The sequence below is a fragment of the Ursus maritimus genome, unplaced genomic scaffold (assembly GCF_017311325.1).
Source record: "Ursus maritimus isolate PB19 unplaced genomic scaffold, ASM1731132v1 scaffold_15, whole genome shotgun sequence".
Taxonomy (NCBI): Eukaryota; Metazoa; Chordata; class Mammalia; order Carnivora; family Ursidae; genus Ursus; species Ursus maritimus.
This window is the reverse complement of record NW_024423897.1, coordinates 22,943,168-22,964,603: the sequence shown is the minus strand read 5'-3', so window position 1 is coordinate 22,964,603 and position 21,436 is coordinate 22,943,168. Positions and strand designations below refer to the sequence as shown.

General features: G+C 42.7%; 2 protein-coding genes across 3 annotated transcripts in view; one reads left to right on the top strand and one right to left on the bottom strand.

Annotated features, from left to right (window-relative positions):
• Positions 1–3,439: 3,439 nt before the first annotated feature.
• TIGD6 (tigger transposable element derived 6) lies at positions 3,440–7,954 on the bottom strand. Its single transcript, XM_008692522.2, has 2 exons — positions 7,773–7,954; positions 3,440–5,165 (listed from the first exon to the last, which is right to left on the bottom strand). The coding sequence occupies exon 2, from the start codon at positions 5,080–5,082 to the stop codon at positions 3,511–3,513; it is 1,572 nt and encodes a 523-aa protein (XP_008690744.1). The 5' UTR covers positions 5,083–5,165; positions 7,773–7,954; the 3' UTR covers positions 3,440–3,510.
• A 47-nt stretch (positions 7,955–8,001) lies between these two features.
• The window catches only part of HMGXB3 (HMG-box containing 3), a 44,519-nt gene continuing 31,084 nt past the window's right edge, over positions 8,002–21,436 (top strand). The window contains exons 1-5 of one of the 2 annotated variants that reach the window (XM_040630415.1): positions 8,002–8,480; positions 11,059–11,197; positions 12,306–12,480; positions 15,704–16,201; positions 17,281–17,379. In XM_040630415.1, the coding sequence (XP_040486349.1) occupies positions 11,061–11,197; positions 12,306–12,480; positions 15,704–16,201; positions 17,281–17,379 (909 nt within the window). In that variant the 5' untranslated portion in view covers positions 8,002–8,480; positions 11,059–11,060. The remainder of the gene's footprint in view (positions 8,481–11,058; positions 11,198–12,305; positions 12,481–15,703; positions 16,202–17,280; positions 17,380–21,436) is intronic. The other variant, XM_040630416.1, reaches the window with a different exon arrangement.

The window sequence follows — 21,436 nt, the reverse complement described above, 5'->3', positions numbered from 1 at the left end:
AATTAAACATGGCTGCTTCTAAGGGTTCTTGAGTTGGCCAAATTGTCTCTATTGTGTAGTTTCCCTCTGCCCTCTGGTGGCCAGAATATGCTACTACATTTCACTTCAAAGAATTTTGGTCTCTGGTAGCCTGAACAGTTCTTTAATTGGTATGCAACTTTGGTATACCTTATCCGAGCCTATTTGTCCTTTTGCATTACAATTTATTGGAAAGATTAAATGATAAGGAGTAAAATGGTGCTTGGCACGTAACAGGCAACAATTCTTAGCTTCCCCCCTTTTTAATGAAAGAGCCCATCTTAAGAACAGGGCAAAGAAAACTTGAGTTTTATCTAATGATCAGTCTTGGTGGTTCTGGAACACTAAACCCCAAGATCTGTTAGTGAAAGGAAAGTCTGGTAAGGTAGGTTCCTGCCTCTAGATAGTACCTGTAAAGTTCCAAATAGGGATGGATAGTAATGACATAACATGTATAGAACTTAGTCTGTGCCAGATATACATTCTTATCCTCGTAAGGATAAGTACCTAGTTTCAGAATGTTGGCCTACAGAATGGATTGGTCAACTGGGGCTAACTAAATCCCCAAGTGGGGCAGGAGGGACCAGAGAGTCAGGGAGAAGCCATAGACGGCCTGATGAAGATAGCTGACTCAGAAGGGATATCTTCTTTTACGAAAGTATCAAACAAACAAAGAAAACCCTAATGTCCCAACAGAATCGAAGGTTTAGCCAATGTAAACCAGACTACAAAATCTCTCTCTTTTGGATATGATTTCCATCTATAAGGATCTAATTCATTAAGATACATTAAATGAGTCAAGAATGTGAGATTTCTTTTTTTTTAAGCCACTTTAAGCACATATTTACTGAATACTGCTATGTGCAAGGCACTTAAACAAAGCCTTTCATACCAAAGCCTTGTGTGTGTAAATCCTACAATGACTTCATGTGGCTTAACTTTATATATTGGAATTCCTCATTATCAAAGAATAGATGATAACCTGGGCTGGAATACTATTTGAGGCAATGATATTCATGGAAAAATTAGCAAATTCTTTTAAATAGAGGAAAGCCCTACCCTATCTTCAAGTCATTTTCTAGTGGAATCAATGCTTCATACAGCTTTAAAAAAAAAAAAAGGTGGTGTTGATACATTACATGTATATATCAACTTATACACAAATGTTTATTGAAGTGCCTATAATGTGCCCAGCACAGTGCTAGGCACCATTAAGGTTACAAAGGGCCCTGCTCCCATGGAGCTTACAGTCTAGTCAAAGAGCCACAGAACAATGATAAAACTGTAAGTGCTTAAGTGAGTGGTAGAGACAAAAAGTGCCAAGGAGTTGAGAAAAGAGTGAAGCAGGTGCTGAAGTCTTTGAAAAAGTCTGGGAAAAAGAGGACTCCAGTTAGTTCCTGAGGGGCCTTATGTGCAGGGCCTACCTTGATAGAGAGCGGGGTGAGGCATTCAGATAAAGGCACGCTAGCACACATGGGTACAGAGTGAAAGAAAACAGCCTATCCAGGGGCAGCACACACACACTGAATTGTTCTGAGCAAGCAAGTTGGAAATGCAGGTTGTAACCAACTCTAGAGGGTGCTAAAACTCAATGGAATAATTCAGTCTTTTATTTATTTTTTTAGGCATTTGGGAGCCGCCACAGACACCTGGGCAGGGGAAATGGCATGATGTCAATAGATCTAACATTATGTGCCAAATGGACTTCAGGGCAAGAAAGGTGAGCAAAGGAATTCAAAATCGTGTCAGTAATCCTGACACAAAACGACAGCAGTAAATGTGCTGACAATAAGCAGAACCACAGGACTTAGCCAGAAGACGGTTTTCCTCTCCTACGTGTTAAGGATTTAAAATATGCATTGTACTTTTATTCAAATTATACTAGTTTGTTAAAAAGAAAAATATACAAAATAAGATTTCAAAAATCCATTTAAACATCTGCTGTTTTTTGTGATTGTTTTGTTCAACACGGAGGCAGTACTTTCTATGATTAATCTGTTTTATATGTGTTTCAGTTAAATGATGACAGAAAGAAAAATAACTGAATTGCTATGGGTTTCTGAAATAGCCACAAAATTAACCTGTATAGGGGGGGGAACTACACTACAACACTGACAAGTATGTACTTTCTAAAAATGGAATGGACGCTTATCTCTCATATTACGAACAGATACTAGGGTTATCAAGGATATTAAAAATGCCTTCTTTATAGGAGGAAAACTTTAACATAAATTTGGTTATAAATGTATTTAGTTCTAAATAACTTAAAATCAACTCTGCTCTAGCAGACGTCTCTGCAGAACAAACATAAAGGAATAAAGGCGAAGTAATTTTAGCAAAGGCAAACATAGTGTGCCTTCATCTTAATCACAAAGGCCAGGCCGGATTATCCACAGGTGGAATAATCCAAATAGGGAACGATCCAAGTCCTGTCACACATGTCTCTCCCACAAACTTCCCTCTCACCTTGTCTGGAAAGTGAGCGGTACACTGGGCTGTAAGATCTCTCCCAGGGTTCTCTGATACCCAAGGCCTCCCGCATTGTATCATATCTCCTCTTTAATGCTCCTCCCAGTCCTCTGTGCCCCAGCTCCCTCTAATAAGCATTACAAGATGTGTTCATACCCTAGGTGGTTCCTGTTAATTCTTTGGGCACAGATAGATGTTCCTCTACTCACTACTTGGCTAGCTGGTACAGCATTGAAGAGAAAAGCTAAGAAGATTCTAGAGTTACCAAAGCAGTAGAAAGGAATAAGAACTGCTAATGCTTTTTTTTTTTTTTTTCCTTTTCTTTTTCGCTAGTGAGTGGGAGTATTCAGATGGCTGGCCGAAGAGAGAAGTACTAGAATCCAGCTAGACCACTGGTTCTCAAAGTAAGGATCCTGAACCACGTTAGCATCCGCATGACCTGGGAACTTGTTAGAAATGCAAATTTGGGGGCCCCACCTAAGACCCACTGAATCAGAAAACTGGAGATGGGGCCCAGCAATCTGGGTTTTAGCAAGCCTTCCAAGTGATTCTGAAGTGAGCTAACATTTGGAAGCCACTGAGCTAGCCTTATGGGAAGAAGTTGGCTCCAGACCCACAGTGTGCTTGATTTTCCTGTGGTCAGTCCAGTAATTCCCAAACTTTTCTGCACATTGGAATCACCTGGGCCGTTTCACAAACTACTAATGCCTGTGACCCGTCACCATAGACTGTGATTTAATTCGTCTGGCATAAGGCCTGGACTTTAGAAACTTTTTAAAGATCCTCAAGAGATCCTAAGGTGTAGACAACTTTGGAAACCATTTGATTAATCAAAAGCTAACACACATATTAGTCAAATTTCATTTCCAAATTCCATTTAAGGAAGTTCGCTGATTATTTCAGAGGACTGGAATGTTGTCATTATAATATTGCTTAAAATTTAAGTTCAATATCCTATCTAAAAAAAACCTTTATTCTTGTAAACTATATTTTCTAAATTAAAAGAGGCAGTTAATGCCTACATTATTTTGTTTGGAGGAAATCTGTAATTTTGGAGTCAACAAGAGTTTGTGTCACTTTTCTCATTAAATATTCATCTATGCCATTTAGCTGTCCAAAAACGGCGTCAGGAACACCTACACAAGTGGAAAGGAACTGTCTAAGTTTCTGTACACTCGAGATGGCCTCTGTGATGGTGATTTTTGGCTGCTGTAGTAAAGACGCCTCCCCCTCCTCTTCGCTTCCAGCTTCATCTGTATTTTCACCAGCCTCCATTCCCGGGATGATCTCTGTGTCTATCAGCTCCTGAGAGATGATGAGATCATCATCTGCAGTGACAAAGTCCTGGAAATTTATTTCACTGGGGACACAGGTGGCAAGAGCCACGGAGCGCCACAACTTTTCAATGGCTACCTCTGATTCACTGGATGCTGCTTCTGCGTCAGAATCTGCCAGTTCCACAGGGATGATGCCTGCCTTCTGCCAGCATCTCACCACTGTGGACTGCTTGACTGACCACCACGCTGCAGCAATCATGTCGATGGCCTGCCTGATGTCCACTTCTTGGTCCTCACTGCTGTGGAGCTTGAGGAGGATCTGTTTCAGGAGGTGGCTTCGGTACAGCACTTTCATGGTGTGAATTATGCCGAGATTCAGTGGCTGCAGGACGGCAGTACAGTTAGAGGGCAGGTACCCCACTTGGATCCTTTCCAAGCGTGGCAGCGTGTTGTGAGCGGAGCAGTTGTCGATCAGCAGGAGGATGCGCCGTTCCGCCCGCTTCATCCTGGCATCCACTTGCATCAGCCACTCGTTAAACAGATCCTGCGTCATCCATGCCCACTGGTTGGCTCGGTAATCACAAGGGAGGGAATGGACGTTCTTGAGACAGTGTGGGTTGGCTGACCTACCAACAATCAATGGTCTCATTTTTTCAGTCCCTGAAGCATTGCAACAAAAGAGTGCTGTCAACCGCTGCTTTGCTTTCTTGCCCCCTCTACAATGGTCCCCTTTAGCAGCAAGTGTGTGCTGGGGAAGCAACTGGAAAAACACTCCTGTCTCGTCAGCATTAAAGATATCATCTGGGCTGTAGTCAGCAATCAGTTTTATAATTTCCCCTGCATGCCACTCGTTAACCTTATCTATTCCTAGACCATTCATTAATCTGTCACTATCCTCTCTACAGACTGCTTTCAAAGCAATTCCATGGCGATCCCTAAATCTGTTCAGCCAGCCCACACTTGCTTGAAAATTGTCATAGCCAAGCATGTTGGCCAAGTTCAGTGCTTTTTTCCGAATGACAGAGCCAGTCACAAGAATGTTTTTGGCATGGATTTCTTGAAACCAAGCAAAAACAGCCTTATCAATGTCGTCATAGAGAGCGTTCCTCATCCTTTTCCGCTGGGGTCCTACAGATGCCTCCCGTACCTTCTCTTCAAATTTGGCACGATCCTTTAAGAACGTAGACAAGGTAGAAGGAGTGATACCGAATTCTTTTGCCACATCACCTTTCCTCTTTCCTGAGTCTACGGCTTCCACAACCTTCATTTTCTCCTCCAGGGAGAACTGCCGACGCTTCTTGTTCCCCTTGTTGGCCATATTCACAGAATTGAGGGCGAGGCCACAATGACCAGGGCTGCGTGTATTCCTCCTCTCGGCTTGTTTTGCCACAGTGCAGAAAACTGAGGAGACAAAATGTGGAGGACCTGTCAGGAACCAAAGATAATGGATTCCTCCTAAAAGATGGGTCCGGTTTTTCAAAATCCTAGTAGGAGATGATGCTATAAGGCCAAAGCCAAGAAAAAATAGGATTCATGCTGCTGACTTTTTGTAGGGATTACTTATACAGACTCATTGAGTGTTTGAAAAAGAAGAGAACTTACAGAGAATCCAGTTCACTTAAACTTTCCGAGCTTATGTAAAAATAATGTCTGTTCTGTCTACCACGGGAATAGATTGAAAAACAAATTGTAAAAGGGGTTTGCAAATAGTAGTGCACTGTATAAATTCAAGGGATTATTACCCGGCTCATTTTATAACAGAAACTGCGGCTCAGAGAAGGGGCCTACCCAAGTTCATATAGCTCAGATTTCTTGACTCAGAATTAGTGCCATTTCTGCAACTCCATAGTCCTTCTGGACAGTCTACCAAAATGAGATCTTCAAAGGTCTATCACTATTTGGCTTGGAAGGATTTTCACTGTGGAAATATGTTTCTGGTAGCCACACATTCATTTAGTGTTTATAGGTGTCAAGTGGTAAGGATATAGTGATGAACAACACAGTCAAGGTCCCTGCCCTTATGAAATACACAATATGGTGAAGGAAGACAAACAAAAAGAGAACCGATAAATAAGATAATTATGGATATGGCTATGAAGGAAATAAACATGATCAGGCAGTAGCAGTTTTGGTACCAGCCTCATGAGAGTCCTCACAGGACAAGAGCAGCTGCTGTGACCTTAAGCTGTGACTGCCCCTTTGCAAGGACTGACTCCTACCACCACCTCCACACACTTATCTATCCATTCTTGGCATTCTCTACGTGCTAAGCACCGTGCTCAATGCCAGCCATCCAGAGATAGATGGAGCCTAGTGCCCACCATTCAGAAGCCTATCAGGTAAGCAGGGAAGACAAACACTAGAGTGCATGAAAACTATAAAGAGGTTACAGAGTACTGTGAACTAGAATATAGAAGTGGGGATGATCAACCGGGTGGGACATGGGTGGGCAGTGCACTTCAAAGAGGAAACAATATTGATGTTGGGCCTTAAAGTATAAACAACTAGAAGTTCATGAGATAGAAGGAAATATGTACAAAGGCAATAAAGTACTACAGAAAACAAGATGGCATGGTCAGGAAAAAAAAGTCTTTGGAGAAGAAAACAAGAGCCAAATCATAGAAATTTTAGCTTGATCCCCGGACAATAAGAGGCCATAGAGGTCTGTTTATTTGAATGACGTGATCAGATTTGCACTTCAGAAAGAGTCTTTTGGTTGCAAAGTGGAGAGCCTAATGGGTAAAATCCATTTTCCTAAGAGGTCACCCTAAATCTGAAGATAAAAGCTAGCCTAGTAGGCCATAGACAGTTGGAATATGTTAATTTGAATGCAAAGGGAAGCTACTGAAGGATTTTAATCAAGGAGAAAGATGACTGCTATGTAAAGAATGGAATTGAAGGGTGCCAAAGAAATAGCAGGAGACTAGTTAGGAGGCTGCGGCAGGAGTCCAGGTGTGCGATAATGGTGGCTTGGATTAGAGTAATAGTGGATATGGTAAGAAGTAGTCCGTTTGGGGCTATGTTTTTGCAGATCTTGCTAATGGACTGGAGGTCAGGTGCAAGAGGAATTAAGGATAACTCCCAGATTTCTGGCTGGAGCACTGAGCAATCCAATGGACGGTTGTGCCATTTAGTGAGATGGGAACCAGTTGAGGAGATGGAAATCAATTACTGAAGATCTACTTCATAAACTTAATTTGTTGCTTTACATGCTTAATACAGCTTACACATGGCAGGACCTGGATTCAAATCCAGAGAGACTCAGCACAAAGCCAGTGTTCTGAACACTATAGAGTACTATATACCTTGTTATGGGAACTACCAGTATTGAGAGGCGACATGGAAGGAGAATGAAGTAAGAGTGAAGCCAAAGTCTTGTAGGACAAGCTAAGTTTGAATTTTATTCTAAGTGAATGAAAAGACACTAGAAGGTTTTAAGCAGAGAGTGACCGAAATCAGTTACGGCGCAGAAAGATCCATCTGCCCGTTGTGTGGAGAACGGACTGTAGAGCGACAAGAGGGGCAGTGGGAAGGAAACTGCATCAGTCCAGGAAGAGATAATGGTGCCTAGGAAGTTGGTGACGGTGGTACATGGAGAAAAGTATGCAGGCTGGAAATACATTTGCAAGATAGTGAGGGTCGTGCAAGGACTTGTACAGCTGTGGAACAATGTGACACTGGCGGGGAAGAAGCGTACTATTCTTGTCGGATTCCAGAGCCTCTCCACTTGGTCACTCAGCTCAGTTTGAATCACTCCAGGAACTCACTACCATACCCGTGTGTGGGACGGTGGGAAGGACGGATTGGGTGAGGAGGACGGCTTGATGCGGCACTAAGAAGTAAGAACCCTATGCTGAACGAGCAGGGACAGACTGGGCAGGGCTGGAGTCAGGCCTTGAACACTGGTGCTGAGAGGGTTGTGCTGGGGCTCCCCAGGGCCCGACGCGGCTTTGAGAGGTGAGGCGGGGCCTCGACCTCTCACGCTCGGCACAGCCCCGCCCCAGTTACCTGAGCGCCCCACGGCAATGCCCCGGGGCTAAGCCGCCCGGGCGTCCCACCGCGGGCGGCCGCAGCTTTCTCCTCCTCCCGGAACCTCTAGCCGGAAACAGTCCGTCCGCCTTATCCGCCCCCTCTAAGCCTCTAAGCAGTTCCTATGGGCCCACCCCTCGACAAGGGCTGGACTGCTGCGCATGCGTAAAGAGACGCACGCAGTCACGCGCAACCGGCCGCTTCCGGTGTGCCGCGAGGGCCGCCGGGAAGGGTCTCCCTGGCGATCTGAGGTGTGCTGCTGCTGCTGCTGCCGCCGCCGCCGAAGCGGTGCTGCGGCGACGCCCGTGTCTCTGCTGTCTTTTTCGGGCTCCCCGGGGCTTGACCCCCGGGGCCCTCAGCAGGCGTCGGTGAAGAGCCTGCGGAGCGAACCTGTTCCCCCATACCCGCCCTCCACGACCCTATATCGCGACTCCGAGAAGGGGGAGCGGGAGGAGCTGTCGCGACTCCGCGCCGTGTGTCGCCGGGCGGGGCCGCGGGGCCGGGGCTCCTCCAGCCCCCGGGATGCGCGCGCGAGCCCTCGCCTCCACTTCCTTGTTGCCGCTGTCACGACTGGAGCCGCCTCTCGCCGACAGCGGGGAGCGCGAGTGCGCCGGCCAGCCCCCTCGTCGAGCCCCCGGGCCGGGCGCCTCAGGGAATGTGAGCCGCGCGGCTTGCACGCTCCTCCGGGTAAGTCCCGCCCTCGAGCGCCTCGCTGCACCGTGTCGCGGACATGCTGGGCGACCTCGAGGCCGGTGCTGCGGCTCTCTGAGCCCTGGTGTCCCTTCCACAAAGTAGGAGCAGTAAGACGACTTTAGTCTTCTACTCCCGCTTTTGGTACGTTTGGGACATCAGAGACCGAGAGAGGGAAAGGAACTAGCCCAAAGGTAAGCCGTGGCGCCTGGCCGAACCGTCAAAGGCCATCTCATGAGGTTTTGAGGAGCATCTGATGGAACATTGGAATTGTCTCAGATTTGAAGTACTGCCCTTAATCCTGTTTTACAGATGAGAAAACTGAGGCTTAGAGTAGTAGGTTGCTCAAGGTCATAGAGCTCTACGGGTGCTATAAAAATGTGTAACTTAGCCCTCATCTTTTGCCTTCCACAGCCCTTGGTTTTAACCTTTATATTATTCTGCCTTTTTTGGCATTGCTGTACCGAGGTCTAGAGTCTGAAAATAATCTTGGACCCAGGCTTAAAATGAGGTAGTCAAACAAGTGAAAACCCAGGGTAGTCTCTTCCTGCCCCCACCCCAAGGTGATTGTAATGGCTCTGCTTCCTAAATTGTTTTGCTCTAGGTGCTAAAACCCTGTATGTCATTCTTTACAGATCCTCTCCTGCAGTTACTGCTTCTCTGCAAGACTCTAAGGGCTGAGAAGTCAATTATTAAGGGCAAAAAAAGCATAGTACCCACATAGTCTTGATTTGAACTCTAGCTACTCTTATCCTTTGAAGGCACTGGCTTATTACCCAACCAAGTTGGGAGTTATGTCCTCTTCTTGGGTTGCACTGTGACAGAATGCAGGGTTTATTTGTTTTAATGGGAAGGGAAATTAGAGATGACACAGAACAAGAAAGAACCTTAGGAATAATGTGTTTTTAACTGGGGTATATCTTTAAAATTATAGGTGACATATCGCTTGTCTGCATTTTCTAGAGGAGGGTTTTTAGCTTTCACAACGTTCTCAAAGGTATTCTTCCCTCCCCCAGATTTAGGAGCTACTGATCTCAGCCTTTTCATCTCATGTGAGGAACAATTTGAAATTCAGGGTGTAGTATAGACTTGTCAGAGATCACATGGTTTGAGTTGAGCCTTGGAGCCAGGTCTCCTGACTTAACAAGCAGTGCTCTTTTTCTCATTAAACCTTACCAGATACCTCATCATTTGTAGAGTGAGGTTTAAATGAGATGTGAGTGGGTTTGTAATACACAGACCTGTTCTGTGTTTACTGCTACAACTCCATCTTCCCAGAATCCTAAGTTCTTTTCTGACAGATTTTCAAGAGCAACTACAGAGTATCATTTCTGTCTCATAAAATTGAAGTGGTTTCTAGAAACCTTTCTTCCTCCAAGTATTGAGTCTTTTGGGTAAAACTCCAACTAAGAACGTGGCCACAAATAGATGAACTCTTATTGAACTAGTCATTCAGGTTTTTTTATGCCTTCCTTTCCCTAGGAAAAACTGTTAATAGATTTTCTGTTTCGTAGGCCAGGGAGCTAATGCTGGTCTGTCAGATTACTGTTTAGACCTAAGCTGTCCAATACCATAGCCACTAGCCACACTAATTCAAATTAATTACAATTAAACAAAACAAAATTTGGTTCCTCAATCACACTAGCCATATTTCGGGTGCTTAATAGCCATATTGGAGAGTGCAGATATAGAACATTTCCGTCATTGCAGAAATGGTTTAGAGGGTTGCCATTGGAAATGGGGAGCAGTGTAGTATAATGAAAGAAGGCTCAGGAGTCAGCTTTTTGAATGAAAAAATCTTTCAAGTCCCTGTTGGGGTGTGGTGGCCTTAGGCAGATCATTAAGCACTTCAGCCATAGATCTTTAATCTTTACTAATGAACACTTTCTTTTGTGTAGCTCTTGACTATTTTGAATTAGAGTCATATCTATGATATCTTTTGAGCCTTATCACTATAAATTTGTAGTAAGGTGGGTAAGACGTCTATCTTTTTATATGTGAAAAAATTTGAGCCTGAAATAGCTAAAGGACCTGCTCAAAGTCACAGAAGGTGGCAGGGTGTAAAGAAATCTGTTACATACAGGCATTTATTGCATGTCTGAATGATTAACTGAATGAATCAGTGAAGCAGTTTGCTTAAGGTAATGAAATATGAGAGAAGGTCCAGAATTTCCGACTACTGGCTAAGTATTTGTTTCACCTTTTATCATATGGAATTGTTGTAATGTGGGGCTAATCTTTGAGTTGAAGAATTACTATATTCCAGGAGTGAATATAAGCAAATGAGCTGTCAAAGTGAGTGATCCTAAATTTGCCCGGTCAGAGGAATCACCTGGGGCACTTGTTAAGCATACAGATTGCCATACCCTCTGGAAATTCTGATTCAGAAGGGCTGAGGTGGAACCCTGGGATCTGTATGTTTATTAAGTACCCCCGGTGCTTCTTAGGATCTGCTGAGTTTGGGAAATGACTGAACCTAGAGGCCCTGGCAGAGATAGAGGATCATTGGATCAAGTGGCTGCTGTCCTCTTTAGGATGGATTCTTGAAACCTGTTTGTGTTTGACTTTCCTCTAGCCATGGATGCATCATATGATGGTACTGAGGTAACTGTCGTCATGGAGGAAATTGAGGAAGCCTACTGTTATACCTCCCCTGGGCCACCCAAGAAGAAGAAAAAGTATAAAATACATGGAGAAAAGGCCAAGAAACCCAGGTTAGCCAACACCTTTTGGTAGCTGGCATTTATAAACACAGGCTGCTTGGAGAGCTGTGTTGAGGAAGACTTCAGGCTGCGTCCAGATTCATTGAGAGTGCCGTGTCTGTTGTTGAAGTCTCTGGATGGGCAGTGGTGTTGTGGGGAGAGGGAGATGGGGAATAGGAAGTGGTGGATTGATACCAGCAGTTGCCATTCCTGGCCAGATCTAGATCATGTTTTCAGGCTCTCACAGGAAATTGTACCATACAAATGGTGGAAGCTATGTGCAAATGAAGTACGTTATTTATTATTAACATTATCGATATTTAAGCATTTAATACAGGGAATTAATGAAAATTAGAATTATAAATAGTATCAATAATATCTATAAAGGTTATCCATGTTATAGCTCTAATCTCCCTCTTAACTGAATACACCAGAACTTCTTGCTGAGATTACCACTTTTGGTAGTTAATTTACTTCCCTTTCTCAGCTCTGGGGAGGTTCTGTTGGCCAGTGAGATGGCCAGAGGCTGTGTGGAGGAGTAAAGCGTGTGGGTGATAACCAGACTGTGATTAGCCCCCTAGGTAACCTTTCCCTGAGAGTGGGATGACCGGGCACCTATACATCTTTGCTCATACTTTGCTCATGCCTTTAAAGCCAGTCATTCCTACAGAAAAAGTGGTCCATGTAAAAGTAAGTCAGACAAGCTTTTGCTTCCAGGTTTCTGGAGGGAGAATCCTCCTATACACTGTCTGGGGCTGTTATTTGTGTATTTATTTATTTTTTAAGATTTTATTTGAGAGAGTGAGTGTGAGAGAGAGATCACGAGTGGGGGGAGGGGTAGAGGGAGTAGCAGACCCGCCTGCTGAGCAGGGAGCCCGATCTGAGACTTGATCCTGGGACCCTGAGATCATGACCTGAGCTGGAGGCAGATGCTTAACGGACTGAGCCACCCAGGCGCCATGGGGTTATTATTTAAATAATTGTTTGCTTCAGGCCCTGTTTAGATAAATGCTTTGAAATGAAAAGCTAGGTTTTTTTACTTTTCACTCTCAAACCCTGACACTGTACTGTTTATTAGTTGAATGAGGGAAAAACTTTAAGAAGTCATTGCTTCCCCTAGGTCAGCTTACCTTCTATACTACTATGACATCTACTTGAAAGTGCAGCAGGAACTCCCCCACCTCCCTCAGTCTGAGATCAATAAGAAGATTAGTGAAAGTTGGAGGCTCCTCAGCGTGGCGGAGAGAAGTTATTACCTGGAGAAAGCCAAGCTAGAGAAAGAAGGTTTGGATCCTGTAAGTAATTTTTTTTCCCAACTAATTTCTCCATTGAGTTGGTGGTGAAGGCCTTGGGAAGACCCCACCCCCTGTTCTCCTGTTTCCTTTCCGTTTCTTGGGAAAACTTTGAGTTGAGTCAGTTTTATCTTTCTTAATGTAGTAGTTTATATAGGCATTTCTCCTGCACCCCACCAGTTTTCACCTTACTAATTGAAGGTGATGAATGTCTTACATTGATTGCTGTCAGTTATAACATAATCAGCAGTTGGGCTGGCGAGTTTGGAAGTAGATACAGCTGCCTTGTATAATGTCACATTCTTCTGTTACCACTGGTGGTTGTGCACTATGCCAGAAGCAGAAGATGATGGAGGAGACAGGCTTGAATTAAAAGAATACATAAGGACATGTTCTAGTTTGTGTCTGTCAGCCATTTTGCATTTCTAGTTCACAAAAACAGAACACTGACAACTATTAATACTACTGGTTTTTTGTTAAGCTGAAATTCCTGCAGGAAAAATAACCTTGTTATTGCAAGGTTAACCTTAACTCCTTTTTTCAGTTGAAACATTGTCTCTGATTTCTTCTTTGATAATGTAGAGCAAAGGTTCTTCAGGAATGCGACAGCTATGTTACAGCAGGAGAGGTCGTGTTTTCCCCTAGTGGAGGCCATCTGCCACTGCCATTTAGATTATTTGCCCTTATTGGCTGATATTTCTCTTTCTGGAAGAGTTTTGTGTTATCTAAAGTCTTGGAGATATCAGTCTGTACCCACTCCTTTATATTTTTATTTATTTTTTTTAACAGTTATTTATTTATTTATTTGTCAGAGAGGGAGGAAAGGAGGGAGAACACAAGCAAGGGGAGCAGCAGGCAGAGGGAGAAGCAGGCTCCCTGCTGAACAGGAGCCCAGGATCCATCCCAGGACTCTGGGATCATGACCTGAGCTGAAGGCAGATGTTTAACTGACTGAGCCACCCAGGCGTCCCTGTACCACCTCCTTTAGATGATCTGTTTATAAACTCAGTCTGGGAGGCAATTCCTGTGGGGGGGGGTAGTGGAGTCTAGGAGAAGTGTACATACTCCCTGTGGTTTCCCCATCATAAGGTCAGCAGCCTTTTGCCCTGATAGGGGAAAATTTTACCTATTCCCAAAGTGATAATGGTTTTTAAAGCTATACACTAATGTAGATCCTTATTAAGACTTTTAGAACATTTTTAGAATAAATCATCTGCAATGATTTTTTCTTATCCATGTGGGACTTTATATTTACCATCATCTCTACCACTGCTATCAAGAACATGAACAGATTGGGGCACCTGGGTGGCACAGCGGTTAAGCGCCTGCCTTCGGCTCAGGGCGTGATCCCGGCGTTATGGGATCGAGCCCCACATCAGGCTCCTCCGCTATGAGCCTGCTTCTTCCTCTCCCACTCCCCCTGCTTGTGTTCCCTCTCTCGCTGGCTGTCTCTGTCTCTGTCAAATAAATAAATTTAAAAAATTAAAAAAAAAAAAAAACATGAACAGATTAGCTCTGATGTGAACTAGCTGTGACCTTGGAAGAATTACTTAACCTTTGAGTTTTGGTTTCCTCATTTGTAAAGTGGGGAATAATAGTACCTACTCACAATGTTTAAAATAGATGATATAAAGCACCTTGCTAAGTCCTTGGCACATACTGCCTTGGTCAGTAAATATCACTCTCGTAGGTTAAGTGTCCAGTGACCACATAATGAGAAAAGGTGGTATTTAATGAGCATCTGAATGTGCCAAGATTGAGTAAGGCTTTGGGTGCTGTGTTTGACCTCTCCGAAATTGCCTGGTGTGAAGGCGAGACCCTCCTGCCTGCATCCGTTGGAAGCCTGTCAGAGACCTTGTGGCAGCCTGGCTTCTCGGCAGCCCTTCCAGTCTCTTGGCAAGTGGCAAGACCCATGGTTCCAGTGTCAATCAGGTCGCCCTGGTGTCTAGGTGCGTGGGTTTGTTGATTAAGTCCAGATCATTCTGTGCATTTGCTACCATTTAATCTTGTTCTAACCTGTCTGCTTCAAAGGGTGACTTGAGAATGTCATTTCTCCATTATCTCTCCAGTAAAGGCTCCATAAAGGATTTGGCCTGTCTGCTTTTATGTTTCATCTGAGTGCTTCTTTCAACTTTCATCTCTGAGTGCTTCCTTTGTACCTTAAGTAGTCTCATCGACTTCTTGCTTTTGATGTATTCAGGGATCCTTTTGTAATGGACTTAGTGTTCCTTTTAAAAGATGCATCTGAAATTATTTTCATTTAATTTCAGCTCTCACTTAACTGTTGACTTTGAACTTTCTATTTTTCTTATTAGGTAACTTGCAGTTTAATTTGAAAAAAATAAGACAAAAGTACCCTTTTCTTGGCCATGAATGGTTTTGCTTCTAGTACCTGGTTTCCTCGCTCCTTAGAAGACCTGGCTTGGAGTCTTTACTATTTGCCAATTTTGTGTTTGGGGGAAGTGTACCTCCCTGAGCTTCAATAGGAACAATAATAGTACCCAACTTAATAGTTTTGTTAATGTTAAGGTCAGGGAAGTATTTTCTGAACTTCAAGATCCCAGTCAGTGTTAATATTTATATCCCCCCACTGCTGCCCCCAGTATATTCAGGTTCTTGTCAGATATCCCCATCCACACATACTTTCTCTCCTGAAGTGATCGGTTCATCCCCTGTTTTGTAAGTCTGGAAGAAACCAGTGTTACCAGAATCCTTGCTTGCTTCCTTGAGTTCGAGTTTGGTCTCTTGACTTGTATTTTATGCTTTTTAGGGTTTTACTGAACAGTATACATTCTGGTGTTTAAATCTTCTGCTATTTTGGAATCCTGAAGTATCAGAGCTATAAAGGAACTCATAAATAGCTAAATTCAGATGGGGCAGCAAGGCCTAAAAATTGGAAAGTATTTGCTCAAGACTGAAGATCTGGGATTCCAGCTCACAGTTTCAAATGCCACGATCAGTGCCCTTTCCAGAGTTTGATCCCTGTTAACTGTCTCTTGTGTGATTGAGCAAGTAAGCTACATGAGCTAAAGCGTGATTCATAGGAGGACGACATTGCTGTTGACAGAGGCTGACCCTCTCGAAGTCTTAGGTCACCAGGGGAGTCTTTGTGGTCTCTTTTGCAGAAAACAATCCAAAAAGTGAAAAAAATAATAAATGTATGTGCATATGGTCTCACACCATTTAACTCTGCTTGTCTCCCCCTCCCCCGCTTCCCGGTCCTCAGAACTCCAAGCTCTCTGCACTGACTGCTGTGGTTCCGGACATCCCAGGTTTCCGCAAGATCCTCCCCCGCTCAGATTACATCATCATCCCCAAGAGCAGCCTGCAGGAGGACCGCAACTGCCCTCAGCTAGAGCTTTGTGTGGCCCAGAACCAGATGTCCCCTAAAGGACCATCACTTACGTCCAACACTGCCCCGGAGGCAGTGCCCAGCCATGCAGGCATGGCAGAGCAGTGCCTGGCTGTGGAGGCCCTAGCTGAGGAGGTGGGAGCCCTTGCCCAGCCGGGTGCCGTACAAGAGATTGCCACCCCAGAGATCCTCAGCCAGGATGTGCTCCTGGACGAGGCTTCCCTGGAGGTAGGGGAAAGCCACCAGCCATACCAGACAAGCCTGGTAATTGAAGAGACCTTAGTGAACGGCTCACCAGACCTCCCTGCTGGAAGCCTGGCCATGCCCCACCCTCAGGTTGGGGAGAGCATGTCAGTGGTAACCGTCATGAGGGTAAGTTACTTTGGTACTGATGTCTCTTGCTTTATCTGGAATTACTACAAAGGCAGCTAGCACCATCCAGTGGTAATTAAGAGTGCTGGTGTGGACTTCTAGTGGGACTACTGTTCTCTTGAACCTTTTTCCCTTGGGCTTGCTTACTTTAAAGTTCTCTTCAGATTCTTAGGCACTCTTACCAACTCCTTTTGTCTAGCATAGCGAGGACTTTCTTCACATGAGAGTACATGAGGTACCTTAACAGCATTTAAATGATATGGGCTATCCATGAATCAAAGCCAGAATCTCTCAAGCTGTTAGGATTTTATGTTCCCTGAAGATTGTTTCAGCAAACACAGTGGCACCTTGAACTGTTGAGGAGAATTTTCAAATGGTCTTCCTGGGTGCAGAGTGAGTAGGAAAAAGGAAGCTCTCTTCATGGCCAGGTTGATGGAACTTAGAGTTAAGAGGGAAGTCTCTCCAGTGGCATAAGTCCAGCCATGCCCAGTTGAGGGGAAGAGCAGTTTCAGTGATCCCACAGCCTGGTCCCCCTGGAAGGAGGGGAGCTACTACCATGCCCTCTGTTACCCTGGGAAGGGCGGCGGCCTCAGAGTAGGAGTTCTGTTCAGGCCAAGAGGAATGTAGGCTGCCCTGGATGTAGGAGAGTTGGTAGCCCCTTGCAAAGGAATCTGTGGTAGGCCTAAATCCATTTTATTGTTTGTTGCCTGAGGGCTAGTTATGATAATGAAGCATGCCACCTGCCTGTTTAAGGCAGATCAATAGGGTGTTAGAAACACTTGACAGGGTCAGAACGGTTGGGTTCTTCCACTAACCATTATGTGATCTTAGGAGTCCGAAGTCTCTTAGGACCTCAGTTTTCTCAATCCGTAAAATGAGGATGGCAAGTTCTCTATGTTAACAGTTTTCTGAATCTTTTTTTTGTTCTTAATTGAAGTTTTGAGATAATTGTAGATTCATTTCTTTTGGATAAGCACACTGTGGTTATTGGACTTGATCTGTCTTTCAGTGTTGTGGGTGGCCTTGTGTATTCTTCATTCCATCTCAGTAAAACTGTCCTTCTCTCCCTGTGCCCACAGGATTCCAGTGAGAGTAGCTCCGCTACGCCGGCCACGCAGTTCATCATGTTGCCTCTTCCTGCCTACTCAGTCGTGGAGAACCCCACCTCCATCAAACTGGTCAGTGTGTGGGGAGTTGATGGAGAGTAGGGCTTCACAGGAATTCTCTTCCAGATAGTTTTCTAAAAGATTTAATAATGTTAAGACAGTGGGACTGGCAAAGGTCTCAAATTATCTGCTCCAGGTATTCTTTACTGGGGTTAGAGGTGTGGGGGGAGAGTCTGTGAGTGGAGCTCTGCAGGATCCTTGAACTCCTCAAGGTACACACAAACTTTTCTCTTCAAGAGCATTTACCTGGGATAGGTTCAGCGCCTCTTATCAAATTTTCAGAAGCATACGTAATTTAGAAAAATTAAGGGTCATTGATCTGATTCAGTCTTACTATTGTATGGATTACCAAAAAAAAAAGCCTAGAGAAGAAAAAGGACTTGTTCTCTTTATGATTTAAAGCCATTGGGCTGCAAAACAAGCCAGAACCAGGACCCTGGTCTTTTGATTCTCAGTTAGTGGTTTTTCCATCACATATTGCAGCATTTGGGCTGAGATTTATCCCTAAATATTTCATGTTTTTTTCTGCTATTGTAAATGATAGTTCAGAACTTTTTTTGATACCTGATTGTTCACTAGTAATATATAATAACATAGTTGATTTTTTTGCATACTTAATTTATATTCTGCAGCTTTGTTAGACTCATGTATTCTGGTGGCCTTCTTGTAGTTTCTATTGCATTTTCTACAAAGATGGTCCTGTTGTCTGTGAATAAAGATAGTTTTATTTCTTCTTTTCTGATTTGGATTCCTTATTTCTTACTACTCTCTGGGACCTCCAGTACAGTACTGACTAGAAATGGTGAGAGCAGATATCTTTGTCTTGTTCCTCATCTTAGGAGGAAAGCATTCAGTCTTTCACCATTAGGTGTAATATTAGCTATAGGTTTTTTGTAGATACACTCTTCAAGTTTAGGAAGTTCTCTTATATTCCTGATTTGCTGGGAGCTTTTAGCAGGAGTGGATTTTGGATTTTGTCAAATGTTTTTCCTAGGTCTGTTGAGATGGTTGTAAGAATTTTCTTTTTTAGTTTGTTAACGTGGTTAATTTCATTGTTTTTCAAATGTTAAACCAATCCTGTATTCTTGGAATAAACCCCACTTGGCAATCGTGTATTATCCTCCTAGTATATTGTTGGATTTGATTTGCTGAAACTTTGCTCATAAATTTTGTGTCTACATTCATGAGGATGTTGTTCTCTAATTTTCTTGTATAGTGTTTGTCTGGTTTTAGTGTCAGGGTAATGTTTACCTAATAGAGTTAGGATATACTTTTCCCTCTTCATTTTTCAGGAAGAGTTTGTGGGGTATTGGTATTATTTCTTTCTTAAATGTTTGGTAATTGCCAGTGAAATCATTCTGGGCCTGGAGATTTCTTTGTGGGAAGATTTTTAATCACAAGTCCAATTTTTTTTTTTTAAGATTTTATTTATTTATTTGACAGGGAGAGAGACAGCCAGCAAGAGAGGAAACACAAGCAGGGGGAGTAGGAGAGGAAGAAGCAGGCTCCCAGCAGAGGAGCCTGATGTGGGGCCCGATCCCAGACTGCTGGGATCACGCCCTGAGCCAAAGGCAGATGCTTAACGACTGAGCCACCCAGGCGCCCCCACAAGTCCAATTTTTAAAATACATATAGGACTATTGAGATTATCTATTTTTGAGTGAGCTTTGGTAGTTTGCCTTTCAGGGAGTTTGTCCATCTCATCTAAGTTGTCAAATTTATTGACATAAAGTTGTCCAAAACATTCCCTTACTCTTTTAAAAAAAAAAAACTGTGGTAAAATATGCATAATAAAATTTACCATTTTAACTTTTTAAGTGTACAGTGCAGGGTCATATTAAGTATATTCAGTATTGTGGAGTCATTGCCAATACCTATTTCCAGAAGTTTTAGTCATCCCAGACAGAAACCTTGTGCCCGTTAAGCAATAACTCTCCAGTCTTCCCTCCCCCAGCCCCCAGTAACCCCTATTTTACTTTCTGTCTCTGAATTTGCATATCTTAGGTACATGATATAAATGAAATCACGCCAATATTGTCCTTATGGTCTCATTTTTTCACTTAGCATGTTTTCAGGGTTCACCTATCTTGTACCACGTATCAGAATTTCATTCCTTGGTATGGCTGACTAATACTCCATTATGTATATATCCTACATGTAGTTTATCCATTCATAGACAGTGATGGACAGTTAGTTTTCACCTTTGAGCCATTGTGAATATCGCTGCTATGAACTTTAGTGGATACCTGTCTGTTTGAGTCCCAGATTCCAGTTTTTTGGGGGGTATACCTAGGAATGGAATTGCTGGATCATATGGTAATTCTGTGTTTAAAATTCTGAGGAATGCTTATCCTTTAAGATCTGTAGACTATAGTGTTTTTACCTCTCTCATCACTGATAGTAGTGTTTTGGGTCTCCCTTCTGTTTTTCCTGACAAATCTGGCTAGAGGTTATCAATTGTATTGACCTTTGAAGAACCAGCTTTTGGTTTCATTGATTTTCTTTATTATTTTTCTGTGTTGTATTTCACTGATATTTGCCCAGATCTTTATTATCTTTCTTCTGCTTACTTTGGGCTTAATTTATTCTTTTCTAGTCTTAAGATAGAAGCTGAGCTCATTGATTTGAGACCTTTTTTCCTAATATAGCTGCTTAGTGCTATAAATTTCCCTCTAGGCACTACTTTGGTGGCATCTCACAAATTCTGATATGGTATGTTTTTCATTTTGTTAGAATACTTTCTGATTTATTCTTTGACCCATAAGTTATTTAAAAGTACATTATTTGCTTTCCAAATATTTGGGGTTTTCCAGGTATCTTCCTTTTATTGATTTCTAATTTAATTCCTTTATATTCAGAATTTCGTAGTTTATAAGACTTGAATCCTTCTGAACTTACTGAAACTTATTTTATGGCCCAAAAATATGATTTGTCTTGATAAATGTTCTATGTGCACTTGAAAAGAATGTGTCTTCTGTTGAGAATGTGTCAGGTTAGGTCAAGTTGGTTGATAGTGGTCAACTCTTTTATATCCTGACTGATTTTCTGTTTGCTTGTTCTGCCAGTTATTGAGAGAAGGCATCTACCTGTCACTATAAATAGTATTTATATCTTTTTAAATTTTTATTAGTGTTTGGGTCATGTGTTTTGACTCTGTTATTAAGTATTTAAACATTTAGGATGGTTATGTCTTTTTTTTTTTTTTTAAGATTTTATTTATTTGAGAGAGAATGAGCAGGGGGAGGGGCAAAGGGAGAGGGAGAAGCAGACGCAGGACCCTGAGATCGTGACCTGAGCTGAAGATAGATGCTTAACCATTTGAGCCACCCAGGCGTCACAGGATTGTTGTGTCTTCTTGATGAATTGACCCCTTCATCATTATGAAATGACCTTCTTTATCTCTGGCAATATTGTCTACTATGAAATTTACTTTGATAATGAGCTTTCTTTTGATTATTGTTATTAGAAAGTAATATCTTTTTCTAGTGTTTTATTTTTAACCTATTTATCTTTGTATTTAAGGTACTTTTTTTGTAGGTGATATATAGTTTGGATCTAAGAGCAAGACTTGACAATCTCTGTTTTTTAACTGCAGTATTTAGGCCATAAACATTTAATGTGTAAACGTATAATTAGGTTTAAATCTGTCATTTTACTGTTTGCTTTCTTTTCGTCCTGTTTTATTTTGCTATCTTTTGAATATTTTTTATGAATCCATTTTCTCCCTTACTGGCTTATTAGCTATTAACTTTGTTATAGCTATTGTGGTGGTTTCTTGAGGATTAATAGTGAACATCTTTAACTTACCACAGTCTATCTTCTAAAACCTATGGATAAACAATCTATTTTCAGATGAGAAAGTTGTCATATCTTCAACAGGAACAGCTACTGCAACCTAATTCATGGAGAAATTACAGGTTTCTCCTGAGCCTTTGCTCTCCTGGAAATTGTTATTCTTTCATGATTTAATAAGTGTCAGCCAGACTCTTCCAGAAAGCTTTTATAAATAATACTTAAGAATGAAACATCAGCCTCAAACACTAGCATTTTTTTCCTGAAGTTATTTCTA

Coding starts and splice junctions, on each gene's coding strand:
- TIGD6 (XM_008692522.2), bottom strand. CDS start 5,082: ATGGCCAACAAGGGGAACAAGAAGCGTCGGCAGTTCTCCCTGGAGGAG.